Raw genomic sequence first — 24,284 nt, 5'->3', positions numbered from 1 at the left:
GCGGCGGAGGGGACGAATTTTTGGGTTTTGGGACCCAAAAATTGGACGGGGTGCACATATTTATAGCTAAGAGGAGGTAGGAGTGTCCAAATGGAGTGTATTTTTTGCCCACACGATCGTGATCCGACGGCGGAGGGCATGGAAGTGGTTTGGAAGGGTTATTGGGCCATTCTGGAGGGGTGTTGGGCTGCAACACACAAGAGGTCTTCCCGGTTACCCGGTTAACCGTTGGAGTATCAACGGACTCCAAATGGCACGACATTTAACAGGCGGTCTACTGGTGGTGTACCAAGGCCACTTGGCAAATCTCGGTCCATTCCAAGAACGTTTAACACCCGCTCACGAAAAGAGACAAAAGGGGGACGCCGGTGCACGTGGGAGTGTCGGATTGCAAAACGGACAACGGGGAAAATGCTCGGATGCATGAGACGAACACGTATGCAAAATGAGATGCACATGATGACATGATATGAAATGCATAACATGAACAAAATGCAGAACGAAGACAAAAACCCAACCACGAAGGGAAATCTCATAATTTAAAGCCGAAAATGGCAGAGTCAGAGTTACAATTATGGCAAGTTACATCCGGGGTGTTACTTCGCTAAACACTAGTTAGGAGTGGAAATCTCTCACTCCGCCTATCTTCCCTCTTCGACGCCCCAATCACCAAACCGTGAACTTCAACTGATGCCAAAGATTACAGCGAAGGACGCCATCACGAAGGAGCTCGGGGTGACCATTGAAGACCTACTACTGGGTATTTCGCGGCATCTCCGGCACGCCGCAGACGGCGTGATCCTATGTCGGTTCGTGCGTGTCAGCTACCACGTGGCTACCTCCGTGTCCGAGACCCCATACTCTGGATGTGTTGCGGCCATTGGAGGCCTTCCCACATGTACGCGCTCACGCAATGTTCTACATGCCGCTAGGGGATGCGTCTGCTATCTGCCAGGCTCTCCGGGTGGAAGAGGGACCCGCAATCTTGCACCACCACGAGGCGATCATTGTTAAAAAGCGTACTAGAAAAAAAATCATGCTTACGAATAAAATCCAGAATCATTATGAAGACGCAAAGAGGTTAGATTTGGTTTTTACCAAGTATTAAAGATTGATGTAGGGTGTGTTTGGTAGCACGTATGGAACTAGCCTAGTTGTTCTCCTCTCATACATGTTGAGTGTAGACATGTTGAGTTCATGCAGTTGTTGTTGTTTGGTAGCGATGTATGCGCTGAGACATGCTGAGCTGAGACTTTGTTTGGCAGCCTGCATGTGTTTAGACATGCTGAACAATTTCGGATTCCGAATATTTTTTTGAATGATGAACAAAATCGAAAAAATGTGAACACAAATTTAATCATATTTTGAAAATTTAAACAAAATTTGAAATTCTAGACATTTTTTAGAAAATTAAAATAAAATTTGAAATTCTGAACTTTTTTGAAAATTTGAACATATTTGAAATTCCTAGTTTTTTGGAAAATTTAAAGAAATTTTTTTAAATTTTAAAAAATTAAAAAATTTAAATAAAATTTGAAATTGTGATTTTTTTTCAAAATTCAACAAATTTTGATTTTCTTTTGAAATTCCGAACCTATTTTAGTTTTTTGAAAAATTGAAATTCTGAACATTTATTGAAAATTCAAACAAAATTTGAAATTATGAACATTTTTTGAATTTAAAAAAATGAAATTCTAAACTTTTTCAAAAATTTAAATAAATTTTGAAATTCTAACCTTTTTTGGAAATTTAAACAATTTTTGAAATATAAACATATCTTGACGTGGTCTAGTGGGTGGGGATGAGTGTCAGGGCCATCATGTCTGCCTCCATGCACCCTGTCTGGGGTGCATGAGATGAGCATGGCTGAGGGCTCTTTTATGCATCAGATGAGCATAGCCCAGGTGAGCCCATGCACCCTACCAACCAAACAAAAGTGGGTCGGATTAGAAACTTTTGCCCTCATACACTCTTCATGCACCCTACCAAACACACCCATAGATTCCCACAGCTAGGTTCTACCTCTCAGCCGTTACAATGTTCTCCCATTCAAGGACCAAAGGAACGATTCCTCTACCAATATCCACACATATGAAATCAACAATCCAACACAGCTTCGGCCGTCCAGAATGAATAACTACCATATACTAGAGAAGGTGTGGAGCAGCCTTCGGCGGAGTGAATTTTCTCGGGAGAGGGAGATGGAGGGCGCAACCTTTAAGGACTACGTTGTTTCTGGAGGGCTGCCCCTCCTCACATATATACATATATAGGCGCATTGGAAGGAGATCGGCGTGGAGGAGGGGATCCCTCCCCTATGGTCGGCCGCACCAAGGAGGGGACGATTCGAGACCGCGAGGATACAGGCCGGGAAGACACAGGACACCGAAGCCATGATGTGATAGCCTGGCTTATTAGGGATGATAGACTACTCATATCAATAAGGAATTCCTTCTTTTCCGGGAGCCCATTCGGACAGAACTCCAAAGTTAAGCGTGGTCAGCTTGGAGTAGACGTATGTGCCAAGAGGGAACGTTTCTGTGGCCCGATGAGGACGTCGGTTCCTCTGAGTGAGGGTGTATGTGATAGCCTGGCTTATTAGAGATGATAGACTACTCATATCAATAAGAAATTCCTTCTTTTCCGGAAGCCCATGCAGACCGATCGGGAAGTTGCTCCCGGGTGTGTCCGGGGTGTTACATATGAAGACGCAAGCCACTAAGGTCGTGAAGCCCCGAGGCCAAGCATCCCAAGACCAAAAGTCTTTGGCCTCAGATAAACTCTCCTGGAGGCCGCTAGTCGCCGAGCCCGGAGATGTTCGAGACAAGGATACCAAAGGCTAGACTGCACCAACCGCTGATTGGAAAGGAGTCCGCTTGGATTTCGTTTTGGAGGAAGCCAGACTCCAAAACTCCAAACAAGTTTAGGAGAATAATAATGATGACTACCTACATCTATCTATAAATCTAAAACAAAGCAGGAGTAGGGTGCTACCTCAACCACGATGGTCTAAGCCCTGGGTGAAATCCCTTTCCGAACTCCCTCTCGTACTTCCGGCTACACTTGCCACCCTACCGAGGGCACTAACGGTTTTCTGCATCGTCAACATGGCTCATGACGGTGTTGCAAAGGCCCGGCTGCAGAACACCCAACATAATGGCTCATGTTTCAAAGTTCTTGTCTAGCAAATCTTCGATCGAAACCCGACTGATGTTGCAAACCTACGAGTGCAACATGGGTTCATGTTGCAAACACTCGTGGTTGAGGTAGCAGACGGCTTGCGACCTGTCGAGTCTTGGTCTTGCAAAAGATCAGGTGGCCAATGCACGCCGTTGTAGAAGAAAAGAAAAAGTGGTCTCTTTTTGTTTGAAACGGTCAATGGGTGATTTCGCTGCTCACCCATCCACCACACCCGAAGTCCATCCCTTTCCCGTGCATTTCCTTCCTCTTTCCCCCGGCTGACCGACCAGCTACCACCAACCCAACCAAACCAACGCGGCAAATTCTTCTCCTCTCCAGTCTACCTCCGCCTGTGTCCTAGCGCTGCCGCCGTGCCGTGCCTCAGCGCCAGCCGCCGCCGACGCCTGAATCCCGTACCACGCCCCCACCCCCAACACCCCCGCCTCTCACTCCCCTCGTGCCCATCGCCGATCCCGTTTCCCCTCACCGCAGCATCGCGTTCCCGCGGCCTCCGCCCCTTCCGCAACCTTCGGCCATTGGTTTGTGAGGTATGATCTTGTTTTCACCCGGTGGCTAGTCTAAACACTGCTGATCTCCGCAATTTCTGGGTACGCCGGTGCGCATCCGGCACATCATATTGATCAGCCCCTGTTTTTCCTGTAGTTCAGGACTCTGTTATAGATTAATTACAGATTATGGGGACAGGGAATTTACTTTATAGATCGGTTGTTACTAGTTCGTCTGGAGGCAGCCACATTGGCCCTTTGTGGGCAACCTCCTTCCATGATCGGAGCTCATCAACAATCTTAGATATCAGACTGTGGACCGTGCATGCCTTTTAATTGAAAGTTCAGGATTCTTGACGTCAATTCTTTTTTACTAGCAATTTTCGGCCATGATCGTTACTCATAGACGTCGTGGACGCCCGCATTCACCGTGATAATAGAAACTGCTGTTATGCTTTGGTGCGCCGTGAAATAGGATCATTTCATTCATGTAACGAGTGCTCTGCTGGGCCATGTTTGCATCAGATGGTGTAGCTCATATGATCACATTCTTAACTGAACCGCGCAACCAGCTCATGTTCCCGCGCAATTGAGTATCTACCTCCAGCTCCCTGCCTAGTTTTTGTTGCATTGATGTACCTCTTCTCTCAATCTTGGGCGATGATCATGACAGTTCTAGACACCATGGACGCCCGCAAGAATCTGCTACGCATTCCTGCCCTGTAAAGTAGGAACATATCATGTAAGGCGTGCTATGGTGGGTCTGTTTGCGTTCGATAGCGTGGCGTCGATGATTACATCTTAATTGAACTGGGCAACCAGGTCATGTTCCCGCGCAGTTGAGTAGCTCATTTAAATTTAATTCCTAACTACACCATGCAAACTTTGAGCCTTTCATATTTAACTGCTTCGAGTCACATGACATTAAGCTACCTTGATCCTGTGAAATCTTTGAAGTTGAACTTTCCTTCAGCAGAGTCTTCAAGATTTGAGCACCACAGGCAACAGCCTCCTACATCCTAGTGTCGGTACTTGGTAGGGTAATCTTCCCTGGTCCCCAGAAGCTGACTTCTATATGAGAAGCTTGAACAGAGCATGTGAACCATCCTGAAATCTGATGCACATGTGGACCATCCTGGTCGTGAGGCTTCCACCGATCAGTCTTTAATTAGGCTATGCAAATGGCTCTGCTAGCAAGGCTATCTCTTGCAAGCTCTGAAGCAAGAGAGTCTAGTTTGGAAGAAAGACATGCTGGTTCTGATGAACAAACTTTGGAACAATCAACGGAGGAAGCATCTCATTTTGACAGTGATTCGCAGGTTCTTCTAGTCAGCTCTTCGGTTGATGGTAGTCTTCCTAATACCGGTCAGCTTGATAGGGAGTGTGACATTGACAATGGGATGATAGGGGTACCAAGTGATAGGACAAATTACAGTGGTGATGCGTCTGGAGAGGTTGCTGACGGGGGGCTTTCTGTCTCTTCCGCCCCTCAAAGGGAGAATGTAATCCTGCCAAGATTGGGTGATATCTGCATGGAAGGGCCATCTGTTCGGCGGCAAACAGCTGACAGGGGATTCCCCAGAATAATATCGTCGTCATCCATGGATGCCCGGGGTGATTTCTCTGCCATCGAGAATCAGGTACGCGAGCTAATCAATGATTTGGGAAGCGATTCCATAGAAGGTCAGAGATCAGCAACATCAGAGATTCGCCTTCTAGCTAAACACAACATGGAGAACAGGATTGTCATTGCTAATTGTGGGGCTATAAACTTGCTGGTTGGCCTTCTTCATTCACCAGATGCCAAAGTCCAGGAAAATGCAGTGACGGCCCTCCTCAATTTGTCACTCAGTGATATTAATAAGATTGCCATCGTGAATGCAGATGCTGTTGATCCACTCGTCCATGTCCTGGAAACAGGGAACCCTGAAGCTAAAGAGAACTCAGCAGCTACTTTGTTCAGTCTCTCATTTATTGAAGATAACAGAGCGAGGATTGGACAATCTGGCGCCGTAAAGCCTCTCGTGGACTTGCTAGGAAATGGGAGCCCACGAGGAAAGAAAGATGCGGTTACTGCATTGTTTAATTTATCCATACTTAATGAGAACAAGGGTCGAATTGTGCAAGCTGATGCTCTGAGGCACCTAGTTGAGCTCATGGACCCAGCTGCTGGAATGGTCGATAAGGCTGTAGCTGTCTTGGCAAATCTTGCTACGATACAAGAAGGGAGGACTGCGATTGGGCAGGCGCGTGGTATTCCAGCCCTTGTTGAAGTTGTCGAACTGGGTTCAGCGAAAGCGAAGGAAAATGCTGCTGCGGCATTGCTTCAGCTATGTACAAACAGCAACAGGTTTTGTAACATAGTTCTTCAAGAGGATGCCGTGCCCCCTTTAGTCGCCCTGTCACAGTCAGGAACACCACGCGCAAGAGAAAAGGTTTGCCACTTCCTCACTTCCTATAAAAAACTTTACAACTAGAAGAAAAATAGTTACAAAATCTTCTTGTTAAGCATTTGAATTTGTTGCAGGCGCAGGCTCTTCTCAGCTACTTCCGCAGCCAAAGACATGGGAACTCAGGAAGGAGATGATAATGATGATGGTCCTACGATTATTTTATAGTGTACATCAAGCATTTCCCTGGATTTCTCAGATGATGGTTATTGTTGTGGCGCTGTGTACTGCTTATAGTCAGATTGAGATTGTGCTCATCATCTCAAGCTACTGGTGGATTAGTTGGTGTGTTTGTGACCGGTCGTTGTTGTTGTTGAGATGGTGTATTTTTCAGGTTTATATTTTTCTACAGCTTGTCTATTGGTATCTGTTTCACTGAGATTTAGTTTCGTACATGTTATTAGCTGATTCAAACAGTGATCTAACCTGCATGCTTTCTCTTCTCTGCCTAGACTTGAGAGATACTAGCGCTCTGATGTGTGTGATCTTGTGACCGTAGGTTAGGGCAGCGTATGTACTGACGTTCTGTGATAGAACTGAAATCAGTAGTTAGTGTCCGGCGTTAACCCTTTTATTCCAGGTGTCAGACAACAAGTGTATGTCTACATGCTCATTGTGATTCTGTCAATCTTTTGGTTATGCATTGATTGTTTTGATGTGGTATGTCTACATGCTCATTGTGATTCTGTCTACATGCTCATTGCAAATCCATCTAGTGGAGATCATTGAGCAGGTTCAGAAAGATTTTTCAAATGGTCCTTCTAGTGCCTTAGTAAATCATGTAGCCGACAAGTTTGGTTGGTACTGTTTAGTGTTTACAGTTACAGGTGCTGTTTGGTTGCAAATGAAGTTGGTTTGGTTTGATTTTTCTACATTTCTCTCTAGGGCGTGGCTAGGAAATTGGTTAGATTCTTGTCCATGAAGTTGTGAAAAATTTAAATTCTTCTACATTGAATGGGTAGCTACAGCAATAAATTTGGATAATTTCAAAATAATTTTTGTAACAACAAAATATGTTCATGATTTTAAGCAGGTCCGTGTATTTTATGGAACCATGGTTGAAAAGGTAGGCCCATTCACATATGGATATATATTCATACATAAACTTTTGAACAAATGGCACACATTTAGCTAGAAAGTCGTCTATTTTAAATTTATAGTAAACTAAAGCAAAAGGTTGAATAAAATAAAAATAAGTAAAAGGAGAAGAAAAAATATAAAAAGAGAAAAATATATATACTAAATTGAAAAAAATGTCAGATGGCTAAGACAAAATGAATTTGAAAAATGGTCTAGATATATGGGAAGCGTTTCCGGACACCACTAATTTTGCATACAAATGAAGATGTTCGCGAAGATTTGACACGGACAATAGGTTTGTATCCCCACGAAATTCCTTGACTCGGGCCACACTGTTCAACCATGACGGGGTCTGTCCTGCGATAGTTGAGCCCATGATGCTTTAGGTTTTTTTTTTGAGAAACTGATGCTTTAGCTTTTTTTGGAACAACTAATGCTTTAGCTTTTTCTTTTTGGAGAGTCACTGATGCTTTAGCTGTGCTGCACATCCGGATTCCCGGATTGGGCCGGGATATGTCTCGCTTTGCGCGAGAGAAATGATGCCCTCATGAGCGCCATAAAAGGGCCGGCCCAACTTGGCGTGCGTATTATTATTTTTCACCTTTTATAGTTTTCACCTTTTTTTCAAATATATACTGCCTCCTTCCATCTATATAGCCTAATGCGTTTTCAAGACCGCCTTTGAGTATCGACAAGATTAATAGTACATGATATGCATAATGTGAAAATTATATCATTGGAAGCTCCTTTCACATACGAATTTGCCGGTATGCTTTGTGTAAGTTGCATGTCATATATTATTGCTCTAACATTTGGTCAAAGTTAGCCTCGTAAAATGCATTAGGCCCTATATAGATAGAAGGACGGAGTATATATATTTGAAAAACTTAATGTGCTTACAATTTTTTAAAATGTTCACCGTGAATCTGAAAAATTGTCGACACGGTGTTAAAGTTATTTATTTGAAATTTTTTTCTTGTTGTTAGTATTCCATAAATGTTTGTGACATTTAAAAAAAATGTTCATGTGTTTCAGAAAATAAGTACGTTCCATGTTAAAAAAAATTATACAATGTAAAAAAAAGTTTGTGCAATTCGAAAATGTATCATACCATTCAAAAATGCATGTTACATCTTAGAAAATTTTCACGCATTTTAAAATTTTGTTCTTGATGTTATTAGTTTTAGAAAATGTATAAAAATGGTCACATAATGTAATAAAATGTTTTGTATCATTCAAAAATTATATATCAATGTTCATTTGAAAAACATTTAAGACACATTCAAAATTATATTGAAAAACGTGTATTTTATATAATTAAAAAATATTTTTTATTTTTTTTATACTTTTATGAATAAATATTTTATATGTATACAAAAAATGTACAATATGATTAATAATAGACATCAAAATATATACTTAAGTAAATGTTAATCATGTATAAAAAATGTTTATGATTTATGCCAATAGTTTACAATGTGTAAAAAATGTAGACATGTGTTAGAAAAAAACCCGATGAAAACCAAAGAAAGAAACCGGAGAAAATAAAAAACTCAAAGGAAATAGTAAAAAGTGATAAGAAAGCAGAGAAGAAACACACATGTCCGCCGCTGTTAATTACCTTGTGGAGAAGCTAGTATGTTCGTAATGAAGTGGTTCATAATAAACCAGGACCACCAACAGAGGTCTCTGTTTGTTTTCTTCAATGTTACCTGGATTCAATCATCGGAATTAAACTGAATATGAATGTCGATTCACGTAAAGGGAGTATGGTCATATCCCTTGATCAGACTGCTAAAAATAAAAACGCTCCGGCTCCAGGTGCTGCTTCCCGTTGATGACCTCCAACGCAAGGGTGGGTCAAGTTGAATTCTGACGGTTCACAAGTATCGAATGAGAGAAGCTGGCACAGGCATGATTCTCAGAGATGATACATGAGCAATCATCTTTTCACATGCAGGAAGTTGTACTCTTGTATGGATGCATTAGAAGTGGAGCTTTGCGCGTGTAAAAAGAGGGTTTAGCCTTTGCCCTACAAAGGAGTGATTTGCCTATCATTATTGAACGGGATTCAGTCAATGTAGTGAACATGATCCAGAGCATTAAAGTTGACAGATCAATCTATGCTCACTTAGTGCATGAGATAAGAAGCTTAGAAGCATTTGTAATTCTTGTATTACTCACATACCGCGTTCTCAGGATAAAGCCAGTGATAGGTTGGCTTCTTTTGCTAGACCTAATGATAGATCATTGACCTGGTTAGGGTCAGGACTAGTCGAGGTCTTTGAGATACTCCGAGAGGATTGTAAATTTATTATGATTGAGTAATACGAGTTTTATCCCTGAAAAAAAAACCTTTGACTGTCAAACTTTATAGAGTTGACCAAGTTTGTAGAAAATAATATGAATATTTATTGTAACAAGTTTATATGATGTGAAAATATATGCAATGATGAATGCAATGGTATTGATTTGGTGGTGTATATGTTAATATATTTTTCTACGAACTGGTTGAAAGTACATAAAGTTTGACTTTAGACAAACCTAATATGATTTTCTGATTTTTTGGGAAAGTTTTTTTCCCTGATTTTATTTCTCAACTTCTTGTAAACGACATGGCTATCATTTGAGAAATAAAGTCTTATTACTGTCAAGTAAAAACAAAATGCTTCAGTTTTTTTTTGTTTTTTTTTAGGATCAACAAAATGCTTCAGCTGTGTTGCACGCAGGGTGGGTGCATATATGTTGCGAAGCCATAGCCACGTTCAAGCTAAGCCCTGCATGCATCCCGTGCAAAGCGGATCCAGCTGATCTGACCCGACAGCCGCATTAGTCGCCTTCCTTCACTTGGTCGTCTCCCTCAGCGCAATGAATTAGCGGCGGGGAACAAAATCGATCGCCACGGAGTTATCCTGCTTCCCGCGTTCCTCTCCGACCCGAACCCGACAGCCAGGTCGGCGCAGTGCAGTCGAGGGTGCTCAACCAGCATCTCTCTCGATCGGCAGAGAGTCCCGTGGCGGCGACGATGATCGCCGTGAGCCGGCGGCGCCACAGCACCGCCGCGTGATCCCAAGAGATTCACAGGCGCTGGTCCTTCCACCTGAAGATCCGATCCGGCCAATCTGTTCGTCGTCGTAAGAGTCCACGTAACCCACGGATCCTCGTCTCGTTTCGTTTGAATTCCTAGCCTTATCCATTAGGCGGTTAGGGCAGAATCGCATTCCGCGAGATCCTTTCTTCTTAAACGAAGCCAGATACGTTTAATTCCACACATGTCGTGTATCCCATTCCCGGCAATAATGCCCGTGTTTACGTTTTGCAGATTCGGCGCGGAGGATCGAAGAACGCGCGGCGCGTTTGATTAGATTAGGTTAGACTCGGGAAAACAGATCCATGGCCATGGCTAAACGGGAGAAAACCTTGGCCGTACGCCCCGTACCTGCACCGGTACCCGTACCCGAGGCTCTCCCGACGCCGTCGGCGACGCCGGTGTCGGCAACGGCGCCGACGTCCGCGAGGTCGGTCAGGTGGGGCGACCTCGAGGACGCGGCCGGCGGGCTGGAGCGGCCGCTGCTGCGGCAGCGCGGTTCCAACACCACGTCGCAGATGGCCGTCGTCGGCACCAACGTCTGCCCTATCGAGAGCCTCGACTACGAGTGCGTATCCCTAAACCCTATCTACCGCGATCCTCTGAACTTCGTCCTAAATTCTGTACTAATCTGCGATAGATCTCAGGATCGTGGAGAACGACGTGTACAAGCAAGACTGGAGGTCGAGGGGGAGGATCCAGATCTTCCAGTACCAGGTCCTCAAATGGCTCATGGCGCTCCTCGTGGGATCCTTCGTTGGCCTCGTCGGATTCTTCAACAACATCGCCGTCGAGAACATCGCCGGCTACAAGCTGCTCCTGACCAGCAACCTCATGCGGCAAAACAGGTATACCTAGTCAGACATGTACACCACCAATGCCATCTCCCAAAGACCGAAACAATGCACGGCGCATCATCTCTATCTCCGTGGCTTCAGGAACCTGGGAGCGTTCCTGCTATACATGGCCTGCAATGCGGTTCTCGCGGGATCCGCAGCTGCGATTTGCGCCTACTTAGCTCCCGCGGCAGCCGGCTCCGGCATACCGGAGGTGAAGGCCTATCTGAACGGTGTCGACGCCCACTCCATCCTAGCGCCCAGCACCCTCTTCGTGAAGGTCAGACCACTTTCTTTCTAACTCACTGCCAATGGATGTTTCGGTGCACATTGGACAGGATTAAGTTGTGACTTTGGGACCTGCAGATTATTGGCTCCATATTGGGGGTGTCTGCCGGTTTTATGCTGGGCAAAGAAGGGCCTATGGTGCACACTGGTGCCTGCGTTGCCGCCATGCTCGCCCAAGGGGGGTCGCGCAAGTATGGCCTCACGTGGAACTGGATCAGGTACTTCAAGAACGACCTCGACCGTAGGGATCTCATCACCTGCGGTGCTGCGGCCGGCGTCACTGCAGCATTCCGCGCCCCCGTAGGCGGCGTCCTCTTTGCGCTCGAGGAAGCAACGACTTGGTAAATTTTTACTACTACTAAAACTGTGCATGTTCTATTTCCAATCCTGATTTTGTCGGAAATGCTACAGTGTTTATTCCTTGGGAAAGTGCAGTTTCACCCAAGGTTGGTTTCACATAAATTCATCATCTGTCACATGGAATCACCCCTTTGGTATTCTTTGGTCCTGATAATATGATCACATTGAACTGTGGAATGAAATTTGTAGCGAGATCTTTTCAATTTTCAAACCGGGCTAATCCCCTCCCATTACTTCCATATAACAGAAACCCTTTGTCCTTCTGATCTCTCAGGTGGCGGAGTGCGCTTCTGTGGAGGACATTCTCCACAACGGCAATGTCGGCGATAGTGCTGCGGTCGTTGATAGAGTACTGCCGCAGCGGCAACTGCGGCCTGTTTGGCAAAGGGGGTCTGATCATGTTCGACGTCAGCTCGCGGGTGACGACTTACACTGCCACTGACATCGCCGCGGTCATACTGCTCGGCATCCTCGGCGGGCTGCTCGGAGCTCTCTTCAACCACTTTGTCGACCAGATCCTCCGCAGATACGGCGTCATCAACGAGTAATCTTCATCCGAATTAACCTCCTTATGAAAGGAAAGCATTTCTCGGAGAGCTTCAGGAAGTTGGATCACTGAATGGTTTGAATTTGCAGGAAGGGTGCGCCGTACAAGATCCTCATGACGGTGTTCATCTCACTTGTCACCTCGTGCTGCTCCTTCGGCCTGTCGTCGCTGTCTCCCTGCGTCCCGTGCCCGCCCGAGCTCGCCCCCGGCAAGTGCCCGACCATCGGCCGGAACGGCAACTACAAGAAGTTCTGGTGTCCGGCGGGGCACTACAACGCGCTGGCCTCTCTCTTCTTCAACACCAACGACGATGCCATCCGCAACCTCTTCAGCGGCGGCACGGACAGCGAGTTCGGGGTGTACACTCTGCTCACGTTCTTCATCGGCGTGTACACCCTTGGCCTGATCACCTACGGCGTGGCCGTGCCGTCGGGCCTCTTCATCCCCGTCATCCTCTCGGGTGCCTCCTTCGGCCGCCTCGTGGGCAAGATCTTCGGCTCGGGCCTCGACACGGGCCTCTTTGCGATCGTCGGCGCGGCCTCCTTCCTCGGCGGCACCATGCGGATGACGGTGTCGGTGTGCGTGATCCTGCTGGAGCTCACCAACGATCTCCTGCTGCTGCCGCTCATCATGCTGGTCCTGCTCGTCTCCAAGACGGTGGCGGACTGCTTCAACAAGGGCGTCTACGAGCAGATCGTGCGCATGAAGGGGCTCCCCTTCCTGGAGGTGCACGCCGACGCGTGCATGCGAAGCCTGGTGGCCAGCGACGTGCTGTCCGGGCCGGTGATCACCTTCTCCAGCGTGGAGCGCGTCGGCTCCGTGGTGAACACGCTGCGGCGCACGGGCCACAACGGGTTCCCAGTGATCGAGGAGGAGCCGTTCGCGCCGGCGCCGGAGCTGTGCGGCCTGGTGCTGCGCTCCCACCTGATCGTGCTGCTCAACGGCAGGACCTTCACGAGGGCCCCCGTCAAGACCGGCGCCGCCGAGGTGTTCCGCAAGCTCAAGCCCTTCGGCTTCGCCAAGGTGGGGTCGTCGGGGAAGGCGATGGAGGTGGACGAGCTGAGGCTCACCGAGGAGGAGATGGACATGTACGTGGACCTCCACCCGATCACCAACCGGTCGCCCTACACCGTCCTGGAGAACATGTCGCTGGCCAAGGCCGCCGTGCTCTTCCGCGACCTCGGCCTCCGGCACATGTGCGTCGTGCCCAGGACCCCCGGGGTAAGAACTCACTGCCCAGCTCCGCCATTACTTGCCGCCATTTCTACCATCCTCTGACCACGCGTGCGTGTGCATTGCAGAGACCGCCGGTGCTGGGGATCCTGACGCGCCACGACTTCATGCCGGAGTACATCCGCGGGCTGTTCGAGAACGTCCTTCGCGAGTAGAGGAAGATCGCGGTCATTTTCTTTGCATATATTTTACGCACGTTTTCTTTTTTCTTTTGCACATATTAAAGTATTTTTAGTTCTACTACTGTCTACTGCAAAGCTGCGTTTAGTTTTATTAGTGAGTCCCTTAGCTATTTTAGGCTCACTTGCTAGCACCCCGCGAAGAAGTGGTGTGATCGACCCTGAATTAGTGGATTTTATTGAAGTTGTAAGCAAATCATCGATAATTAGTGCTCACTATTTTATTGGCATGCCTGATATCGATTGATAGCCATTGTCAACTCCGTGATGAGATGCTTATCGTTGACCGAGAGCCATCGTTGTCGCCATGATTTTTCACTACGATCTATAGGCGCCACCACCATGCGTCGGTGGGAGGAACTGTCGAGTACAGTTTTGGTGTCTAAATTCCAACTTTGATAATGAATTGCTTGCTTCCCACACACGCGCACACACACACAAAAAAAATTGCGTGAACAAAGTCTAAGTTCAGACAAAAGAGATTGTTGACAAATTAACCAAGAAGGCTGTTGAGGAATTCCTGAGAAGACTATATAAGGCCATAAAGGCTGGCTATAGTGGTGGTATTATAACTGATATCATGCATTCGAGAATATCAAACATACTGATAAGAGAGGGTTAGATTAACATAGGTAGATACCGTATCATATTAAATGATATACTACTTTGTGTCATGTATGATAATAAATATGATCATCTATGATACTACTCTATGATACTATGCACTACTCCTATGAAGGTAGTATCATACACTAGTATCATATGCATGATACTAGTATATGATACTCCCCACTTAAGTAGCCTAAGGGTCAGGATACGCCATGATGTGCGTGAATGTAACGCCCCGAGACCGTTGCGCCAGGTGTCTTCCAGTTATTCGCTGTTTTTGCCATGTCATTCGCTTGTGTGTTACATCTTGCCATGTCATCATGTGCATAACATCATCATGTTTTCAAAACTTGCATCCGTCCGGGTTCTCCAAGTTCTTTCCGTTGTCCGTTCTGAGCCCAGACACACTTGCACGCGCGTGCGGCACGTCTGAAATAGTATTTTATAAGTGGCTGGAAAATGTTCTCGGAATGGGTTGAAAGTTGGCATTGCGGTATTGTTATGTTGTCAATACGCCGCCCACCAAGTTTCATCGCATTCGGAGCTCGTTTGTTGCCCCAACGGATAACTATAGCGGCACCGCTGCCGGTCTAACGTCGGACGTTTTCGGTCTCCGAAAACTGCTGTCGGATCTCTCCCTCTCTCTCTCTCTCTTCTCTCCTCTCAGCCCGAGGCCTTCGTTCCATAGCCCACTAGCCCCAGCTAGGCCCGCTTGTCTTTGTCGACCTCTCTCAGACCCCCTCGCGTGCGCGTCCGAAACTTTCCCGATCCCGAATCGGGCTGTCGTTACCGATGGGTCCGGATCATCCCCAAACATCTATAAAGTATCATCGGTTTCTCGTTGGAGTCTCCTAACCTAATTATCTCGGACCGTTCGATTACAATTGGAGGGGCTAGGATGCCCCTACCCAAATCAACTAGCTATATATAAGGAGGAAACCCTAGTTTTTAGGCCACTCACTACAAGAAATTTGTTAATCCATGACGGATTTCTATTGACGTTTTTAAAACTGTCATGGATGGCATGGTATAGCCCGCCAAGCCTGCCCAAGCCCGCTAAAGCCCATCTAATCTTTACCCATATAAAATGCTAACCCTAACCCTCGTCCTCGGCTCCTCTTCTCTCCCTCGTCCGCAGGCCCCTCCTAACTCCCAATCGCCGCCACCTACTACCTCGCCTCCCTCCTCCCACAACTCTCCGTCAGCGAGCAGTAGATGAGCCCGCCCCCGCTGCCGGCCGCCTACACGCCGGTGTGCCCTTCCTCACCCCAGCGGCGGCGCTCGGATCTCGCCCCGCCCTGCCGCGGCAGAAGACCAAGCCGGCGAATTCGCTCCTCCGCCCGATTCACCTCCACCCAGGCCGCCTCTCGCCTTCACCCGCCCTCGACGCGCAGGGATTCCCGCATTTGTTCAGGTGCCGATGGATCTGCTCTCCCGCATCCTCTTCTTCCTCTCGCCCCCGGATTTCCTGTTCTGATTCGCTTCTCCCTCCTCAGATGGACGCGGAGGACGCGCTGGGCTTCTGGGAGGACGACGCCATCCGCTTCATCTTTGGCGAGGATGTGGACGCCAGGGTAGATACGACGGCGGCACCGGTGCGAGTGCCTTCGACAGGTCGCTCATGGAGCTCCGCGTCTTCTAGGAGGTCTTCTCCAGGGTGCCGGGCAGAAGGAGGGCGATGTCTGGTGAGGCTTTGCTTCTCTCCATACCCTCTGTCCCACAATGTTTTTCGTTCTACATCCATGCACTCGTTCCAAACAAGATAGGTAATGCATTTCTGTGATGAAGATCTGTGATATTTTCTCTTTTTCTCTTTGAGATACTATGGACATATACTGTACAACAACAAAACAATCTGTTGCACTAGGTTTTTTGTTGCTTACATAAATCAAAGCATGCATGCTGCAACGTCGACTTGTTTGTTTCATATGATTATATATTGCAGTTGTCCTCCTTTACTGCTCAATAGTTGGTAGGTATGTTGTAAATAGTTGTTCTGGGTTGTGCACCTTGCTAAATTTTAATTTGTGTGCACTATATTTGTATCCAACTGTGTAAATTTGTAATATACTATGTTAATTGTGGTCTTGTCTCTAGTAGCACAACCTTAAGACATAATCCCTCTGTCCCCAAATACATGGTGTATAAATTCAGTCAAGAAGTCATTTCTTTCTAAGTTTGACCAAATATGTAGGAGAAAATATCAACAACTACAGTGTTCAATAAATATATTATGAAAGTATATCTAGTGGTGGATATATTGATGTTGGTTTGACATTATTTATGTTCATATTTCTGTACATAATCTGCCATCTATTTTGGGGACAGAGTATTGCTACTTTCTTTCTTAAGCATGAAGTTTGCTCACACGATTTATTGCAACTGTCCCGCTTAAATATGAACTGCAAGTTCTTTCATTATGTGCATGTTGCAATAATCTGTTGTATATGATGCTCCTGTTCTTTATCTGTTAAGTATGTGCCTGACCTTTACTGCTCCTAGTTGGTAGGCTGTTGTAAATAGTTGTTTTGTGTTGTCCGCCTTGCTTAATTATATTTCTTCCATGTATTGGTGTCCGTCTGTGTGTAAGCACGGAGTATATATGTTCTGTTAAAATAGCTCTTCGAGACACGATTTTTGCTACTGTATTAATAGAGCGACATGTTTTTTAGCGTTTTGTTCTCAAGTCAATTCATTAATCTCAATCAAATGACTAAGAGTAAGATTGTTTGCTTTGTAGTTGTACACTGCTAATTCAGAAGTCCGATGTGTGTTGTCTGATTTTTTGAATAGTAATTGCCTACAGCATTTATCCTGCCAGCTTTTAGAATTGAGAAATTCATACCATTTTATATCTAAATGAAGAAAAACTCGTATATGTAGATTCTGTAGGTACATGCTTGTTCTTATCTGCAGTTTTATTGCATGTATTGAGAAAAAGTGCCATGGCTGCCACCTTCCATGTCCTCCCTCCGCCTCATCATCCCCGGTGAGCTCGCCAAGAACACCATTCTTGAATGTCTATGAAGTTTGGACAGTGCACTGAATATTCATACACTTTACTCAAACATCTATTTGCCCTTATGTTCTGCTATGGCACTCGCTCAATTTGCATTTGTGAATTATGATGTTTGCTGGAAGTAAACTTGACTGAAAATACACATAATTCATGCTTGTTCTTCCAACCAAAAACTCAGTCCATGCTTTTGGTCTTTTACTTACATTAAATGATTATTGAGATGTCCCTTTGTCGCTGAATAAGATAATTTGGAATCCAGCTCTTGAAAATGTTTGGTTGAGTTACTTCATGAGCACAACACTTCTTACTGCTGGCTATTTTCTTTTCTTTTCTCACCGTGCGAGCACTAGCAGTGTAGATTTTGTGAGATCTGCTAGTTAGTTAAGCAACTACTAGAATTTTGGATAAGACGTGATTCAGTTTTTACATTTGTTGCAATTCTCTTCTATCTATTTATATCTAACATATCTAATGGTCTTGTAAATATGCTAGGTATGATTGCATAGTAGGCTACTTGGTGCTTCCAATAACAATCAGCATGGCATGATACATAGTTTCCATCAGGAGGGCCGACGCCAAGATGAATAATAACTTCAATAGTTTAAATGTTCTCTTTGTGTGAGCTGGATTGTACTATTTCCTAACTTTGTTGAGTGATATTTTGTCAACCTATATTGTAAAATTATCATTTCCTGATAATTTTGTAAACTTCTATGTTGTAAATACATGTGGATGATTGCATGTTGATTCATATATGTATGTATGAAACTTTGGAAATACTTTGTCTTGGGCCATAGTTTGCATTATAATTTGTGGAACGCATTCTGCTTAAAAATGTAGTTGTTGAAAATTGGGCCGAATGAAATAGGCTAATGGGAAGAACTAAATTTAAATTGCCCCAAAATCCGTGACGATTTCTGTGACAGAAAATAGTGTCCATGTAGGCAGCCACGTCATTGCAGTTGGTTAATTGAAAATCCTACGTGGCGTCAATCCATGACGGACTGTTCCGTCACAATGATTTGGGCCTGGGGCAAATCCATGACGGTGAAAATCCGTCATGGTCAGCATGATGCCAAATTATCACGCGATATACATGACGGACATCGACTCCATCATGGGTGGGCACCCATGATAGTTTTCTCCTAGTCCATGACGGGCTGTCACCATCACGTATTAACAAATTTCTTGTAGTGACTTGTCCCATCCATCCTCCTGCCCGCCGCCACCTACCTGCCTTTCTCTCCACCTCGGGATCCTCCCGATCCAAATCCACCCGAGCGCCTCCACCTTGATTTCAGAACTGCCCAATCAGAGCCCTCCCATGGCTCCCCTCGACTCCTCCCTCCTCCTGGCCGAGGAGCCAGCCCGCAACCGCATCAAGCTCCTCCCCGAGCACCGCGCCCGCGTCTAGCAGATGAGCGCCGCCCCTCTCCTTCACGTGGTCTCTCCCTCCCTCCGGTTCTTTCTCTGTCTCCCTCTGAATTCTTCTCTCTCCCGATCTTCTCCAGGGAACCCCGACGCCGACAAGCAGCAGCTCCCGCATCCCCGACTCCCTGCAACCTCCCGTCCGCGCCGTTTCTTGCCGGACCTTGCCGGTGAGACCTCTCCGCCGTGCGCCCTGATTGATGCCCTCTCTGACCTCCCCTGCTCTCCCTCTCTCCTCGTTTGAACAGGAAGGAGCAGCACCACCCACATCCATGGAGCCACCCTTGCCTCGTCTCTGCCCGGTGGATCCGGACGCCCAAGAGCCCGCGCCAATTCCCTGCCGCCGCGCCTTCGCCAATTCCCCGCCGCTGCCATCTGCTTCCCCTACAACGAGAAGAGCAGCCGCCACCTCGTGCCTGAGGGGCGCGCTCGTCCCTGAGCCCCATGCGCCAGCCTCGACCTCCTCCTCGCCGGAGCCCCGCACAAGCCGCCGCTGCAGGTCGTCCTCAACGCCTTCTGAAGGAAATATGCCCTAGAGGCAATAATAAAGTTATTATTTATTTCCTTATTTCATGATAAATGTTTATTATTCATGCTAGAATTGTATTAACCGGAAACATAATACATGTGTGAATACATAGACAAACATAGTGTCACTAGTATGCCTCTACTTGACTAGCTCGTTGATCAAAGATGGTTATGTTTCCTAACCATAGACATGAGCTGTCATTTGATAAACGAGATCACATCATTAGAAGAATGATGTGATTGACTTGACCCATTCCGTTAGCATAGCACTTGATCATTTTAGTTTACTACTATTGCTTTCTTCATGACTTATACATGTTCCTATGACTATGAGATTATGCAACTCCCGATTACCGGAGGAACACTTTGTGTGCTACCAAACGTCACAACGTAACTGGGTGATTATAAAGGTGCTCTACAGGTGTCTCCGATGGTACTTGTTTAGTTGGCATAGATCAAGATTAGGATTTGTCACTCCGATTGTCGGAGAGGTATCTCTGGGCCCTCTCGGTAATGCACATCACTATAAGCCTTGCAAGCAATGTGACTAATGAGTTAGTTGCGGGATGTTGCATTACGGAACAAGTAAAGAGACTTGCCGGTAATGAGATTGAACTAGGTATTGAGATACCGGCGATCAAATCTTGGGCAAGTAACATACCGATGACAAAGGGAACACCGTATGTTGTTGTGCGGTTTGACGGATAAAGATCTTCGTAGAATATGTAGGAACCAATATGAGCATCCAGGTTCCTCTATTGGTTATTGATCGAAGACATGTCTCGGTCATGTCTACATAGTTCTCAAACCCGTAGGGTCCGCACGCTTAAAGTTCTGTGACAACCGGTATTATGAGTTTTTGTGTTTTGATGTACCGAAGGTAGTTCGGAGTCCCGGATATGATCACGAACATGATGAGGAGTCTCAAAATGGTCGAGACATAAAGATCGATATATTGGATGACTATGTTCAGACACCGGAAGTGTTTCGGGAGGTTTCGTACATTTACCGGAGTACCGGGGGTTACCGGAACCCCCGGGGAGTATATTGGGCCTAATGGGCCTTAGTGGGAGAAGAGGAGGGGCGGCCAAGGGAAGCCGCGTGCCCCCTTCCCCTCTAGTCCGAATTGGACAAGGAGGGGGCCGGCGCCCCCCTTTCCTTCTCTTCCCCTCTCCCTTCCTTATCCTCTCATACTCCCGGTGGGAGTAGGATTCCCCCCTTGGCGCGCCCTCATCCTTGGCCGGCCGCCTTCCCTAGCTCCTTTACATACGGGGGCAGGGGGCACCCCATAGACACAACAATTGATCTGTTGATCTCTTAGCCGTGTGCGATGCCCCCCTCCACCATAATCCACCTCGGTTATATCGTAGCGGTGCTTAGGTGAAGCCCTGCATCGGTAGCTTCATCAACATCGTCACCACACCCTCGTGCTGACGAAACTCTTCCCCGAGATCTAATGGATCGTGAGTTCGCGGGATGTCACCGAGCTGAACGTGTGCTGAACGCGGAGGTGTCGTACGTTCGGTGCTGAGGGTCGGTCGATCGTGGAGACGCACGACTACATCAACCGCGTTGTTATAACACTTCCGCTTAACGGTCTACAATGGTACATGGACGACACTCCCCCCTCTCGTTGCTATGCATCACCATGATCTTGCGTGTGTGTAGGATTTTTTTTGAAATTACTACATAACCCATCAGTGGCATCAGAGCCAGGTTTATGCATAGATGTTATATGCACGAGTAGAACACAAGTGAGTTGTGGGCGATACAAGTCATACTGCTTACCAGCATGTCATACTTTGGTTCAGTGGTATTGTTGGATGAAGCGGCCCGGACCGACATTACATGGACGCTTACACGAGACTGGTTCTACCGACGTACTTTGCACATAGGTGGCTGGCGGGTGTCAGTTTCTCCAACTTTAGTTGAACTGAGTGTGGCTACGCCCAGTCCTTGAGAAGGTTAAAACATCACTAACTTGACAAACTATCGTTGCGGTTTTGATGCGTAGGTAAGAACGGTTCTTGCTCAGCCCATAGCAGCCACGTAAAACTTGCAACAACAAAGTAGAGGGCATCTAACTTGTTTTTGCAGGGCATGTTGTGATGTGATATGGTCAAGGCATGATGCTATACTTTATTGTATGAGATGATCATGTTTTGTAACGGAGTTATCGGCAACTGGCAGGAGCCATATGGTTGTCGCTTTATTGTATGCAATGCAATCGCCTTGTAAAAGCTTTACTTTATCACTAAGCGGTAGCGATAGTCGTGGAAGCAATAGTTGGCGAGACGATAACGATGTTATGATGGAGATCAAGGTATCGCGCCGGTGATGATGGTGATCATGACGGTGCTTTGGATATGGAGATCAAAGGCACAGGATGATGATGGCCATATCATATCACCTATATTGATTGCATGTGATGTTTATCCTTTATGCATCTTATTCTACTTTGTTTGACGGTAGCATTATAAGATGATCTCTCACTAAATTTGAAGGTAAAAATGTTCTCCCTGAGTATGCACCGTTGCCAAAGTTCGTCGTGCCGAGACACCACGTGATGATCGGGTGTGATAAGCTCAACGTTCATCTACAATGGGTGTAAGACAGTTTTACACACGCAAAATACTCTGGTTAAACTTGACGAGCCTAGCATATGCAGATATGGCCTTGGAACACTGAGACTGAAAGGTCGAGGTGAATCATATAGTAGATATGATCAACATAGTGATGTTCACCATTGAAAACTACTCCATTTCACGTGATGATCGGTTATGGTTTAGTTGATATGGATCATGTGATCACTTAGATGATTAGAGGGATGTCTATCTAAGTGGGAGTTCTTAAGTAATGTGATTAATTGAACTTTAATTTATCATGAACTTAGTACCTGATAGTATTTTGCTTGTCTATGTTATTGTAGATAGATGGCCCGTGTTGTTGTTCCGTTGAATTTTAATGCGTTCCTTGAGAAAGCGAAGTTGAAATATGATGGTAGCAATTACACAGACTGGGTCCGTAACTTCAAGATTATGCTCATTGCTGCACAGAAGAATTACGTCCTGGAAGCACCGCTAGGTGCCAAACCCGCTGCAGGTGCAACACCAGATGTTATGAACGTCTGGCAGAGCAAAGCTGATGACTACTCAATAGTTCAGTGTGCCATGCTTTACGGCTTAGAACTGGGACTTCAACGACGTTTTGAACGTCATGGAGCATATGAGATGTTCCAGGAGTTGAAGTTAATATTTCAAGCAAATGCCCGGATTGAGAGATATGAAGTCTCCAATAAGTTCTATGGCTGCAAGATGGAGGAGAATAGTTCTGTCAGTGAACATATACTCAGAATGTCTGGGTACCATAATCACTTGACTCAGCTGGGAGTTAATCTTCCGGTTGATAGTGTCATTGACAGAGTTCTTCAATCACTGCCACCAAGCTACAAGAGCTTCATGATGAACTATAATATGCAAGGGATGGATAAGACGATTTCTGAGCTCTTCGCAATGCTAAAGGCGGCGAAGGTAGAAATCAAGAAGGAGCATCAAGTGTTGATGGTCAACAAGACCACCTGTTTCAGGAAAAAGGGTAAAGAGAAGAAGAAAGGGAACTTCAAGAATAATGGCAAACAAGTTGTTGCTTAAGAGAAGAAACCCAAGTCTGGACCTAAGCCTGAGACTGAGTGCTTCTACTGCAAGGGGACTGGTCACTGGAAACGGAACTGCCCCAAGTATTTGGCGGATAAGAAGGATGGCAAGGTGAACAAAGGTATATGTGATATACATGTTATTGATGTGTACCATACTAGAGCTCGCAGTAGCACCTGAGTATTTGATACTGGTTCTGTTGCTAATATTTGCAACTCGAAATAGGGACTACGGATTAAGCGAAGACTGGGTAAGGACGAGGTGATGATGCGCGTGGGAAATGGTTTCAAAGTCGATGTGATCACCGTCGGCATGCTACCTCTACATCTACCTTCGGGATTAGTTTTAGACCTAAATAATTGTTATTTAGTGCCAGCGTTAAGCATGAACATTATATCTGCATCTTATTTAATGCGAGACGGTTATTCATTTAAATCTGAGAATAATGGTTGTTCTATTTATATGAGTAATATCTTTTATGGTCATGCACCCTTGAAGAGTGGTCTATTTGTATTGAATCTCGATAGTAGTGATACACATATTCATAATGTTGAAGCCAAAAGATGTATAGTTGATAATGATAGTGCAACTTATTTGTGCCACTGCCGTTTGGGTCATATTGGTGTAAAGCGCATGAAGAAACTCCATACTGATGGACTTCTGAAATCACTTGATTATGAATCACTTGGTACTTGCGGACCATGCCTCATGGGCAAGATGACTAAAACGCCGTTCTTCGGAACAATGGAGCGAGCAATGGATTTGTTGGAAATCATACATACTGATGTATGTGGTCCAATGAATATTGAGGCTCACGGCGGGTATCGTTATTTTCTCACCTTCACAGATGATTTGCGCAGATATGGGTATATCTACTTAATGAAACATAAGTTTGAAACATTTGAAAAGTTCAAAGAATTTCAGAGTGAAGTGGAAACTCATCGTAACAAGAAAATAAAGTTTCTATGATCTAATCGTGGAGGAGAATATTTGAGTTCCGAGTTTGGTCTACATTTGAAACAATGTGGAATAGTTTCGCAACTCACGCCACCCGAAACACCACAGCGTAATGGTGTGTCCGAATGTCGTAATCGTACTTTACTAGATATGGTGCGATCTATGATGTCTCTTACTGATTTACCGCTATCATTTTGGGGTTATGCTTTAGAGACGGCTGCATTCACATTAAATAGGGCATCATCGAAATCCGTTGAGACGATGCCTTATGAACTGTGGTTTGGCAAGAAACCAAAGTTGTCGTTTCTTAAAGTTTGAGGCTGTGATGCTTATATGAAAAAGC

General features: G+C 45.8%; 2 protein-coding genes across 4 annotated transcripts; both read left to right on the top strand.

Moving 5' to 3' along the window:
• Positions 1 to 3,435: 3,435 nt before the first annotated feature.
• LOC123062801 (U-box domain-containing protein 4) lies at positions 3,436 to 6,536 on the top strand. Of its 2 annotated transcripts, none has more exons than XM_044486469.1 (3): positions 3,436 to 3,728; positions 4,663 to 6,121; positions 6,214 to 6,536. In XM_044486469.1, exons 2-3 carry the CDS (start codon positions 4,862 to 4,864, stop codon positions 6,271 to 6,273), a joined length of 1,320 nt encoding a protein of 439 aa, XP_044342404.1. In that variant the 5' UTR covers positions 3,436 to 3,728; positions 4,663 to 4,861; the 3' UTR covers positions 6,274 to 6,536. The 2 variants fall into 2 exon arrangements, with proteins under 2 accessions (XP_044342404.1, XP_044342405.1); XM_044486470.1 differs by having other exon boundaries at positions 3,447 to 3,728; positions 4,660 to 6,121.
• A 3,451-nt stretch (positions 6,537 to 9,987) lies between these two features.
• LOC123058874 (chloride channel protein CLC-c) lies at positions 9,988 to 13,984 on the top strand. 2 transcript variants are annotated; one of them, XM_044481550.1, is made up of 8 exons: positions 9,988 to 10,350; positions 10,539 to 10,872; positions 10,952 to 11,152; positions 11,243 to 11,420; positions 11,507 to 11,769; positions 12,063 to 12,332; positions 12,425 to 13,556; positions 13,637 to 13,984. In XM_044481550.1, the coding sequence occupies exons 2-8, from the start codon at positions 10,610 to 10,612 to the stop codon at positions 13,721 to 13,723; spliced, it is 2,394 nt and encodes a 797-aa protein (XP_044337485.1). In that variant the 5' UTR covers positions 9,988 to 10,350; positions 10,539 to 10,609; the 3' UTR covers positions 13,724 to 13,984. The 2 variants fall into 2 exon arrangements, with proteins under 2 accessions (XP_044337485.1, XP_044337484.1); XM_044481549.1 differs by having other exon boundaries at positions 9,988 to 10,362.
• The last annotated feature ends 10,300 nt before the right edge of the window (positions 13,985 to 24,284 follow it).

This window comes from Triticum aestivum, chromosome 3A (assembly GCF_018294505.1).
Source record: "Triticum aestivum cultivar Chinese Spring chromosome 3A, IWGSC CS RefSeq v2.1, whole genome shotgun sequence".
Lineage (NCBI taxonomy): Eukaryota > Viridiplantae > Streptophyta > Magnoliopsida > Poales > Poaceae > Triticum > Triticum aestivum.
Note: the sequence above shows the minus strand (reverse complement) of the source record. Positions and strands in the feature narration are given on the sequence as shown.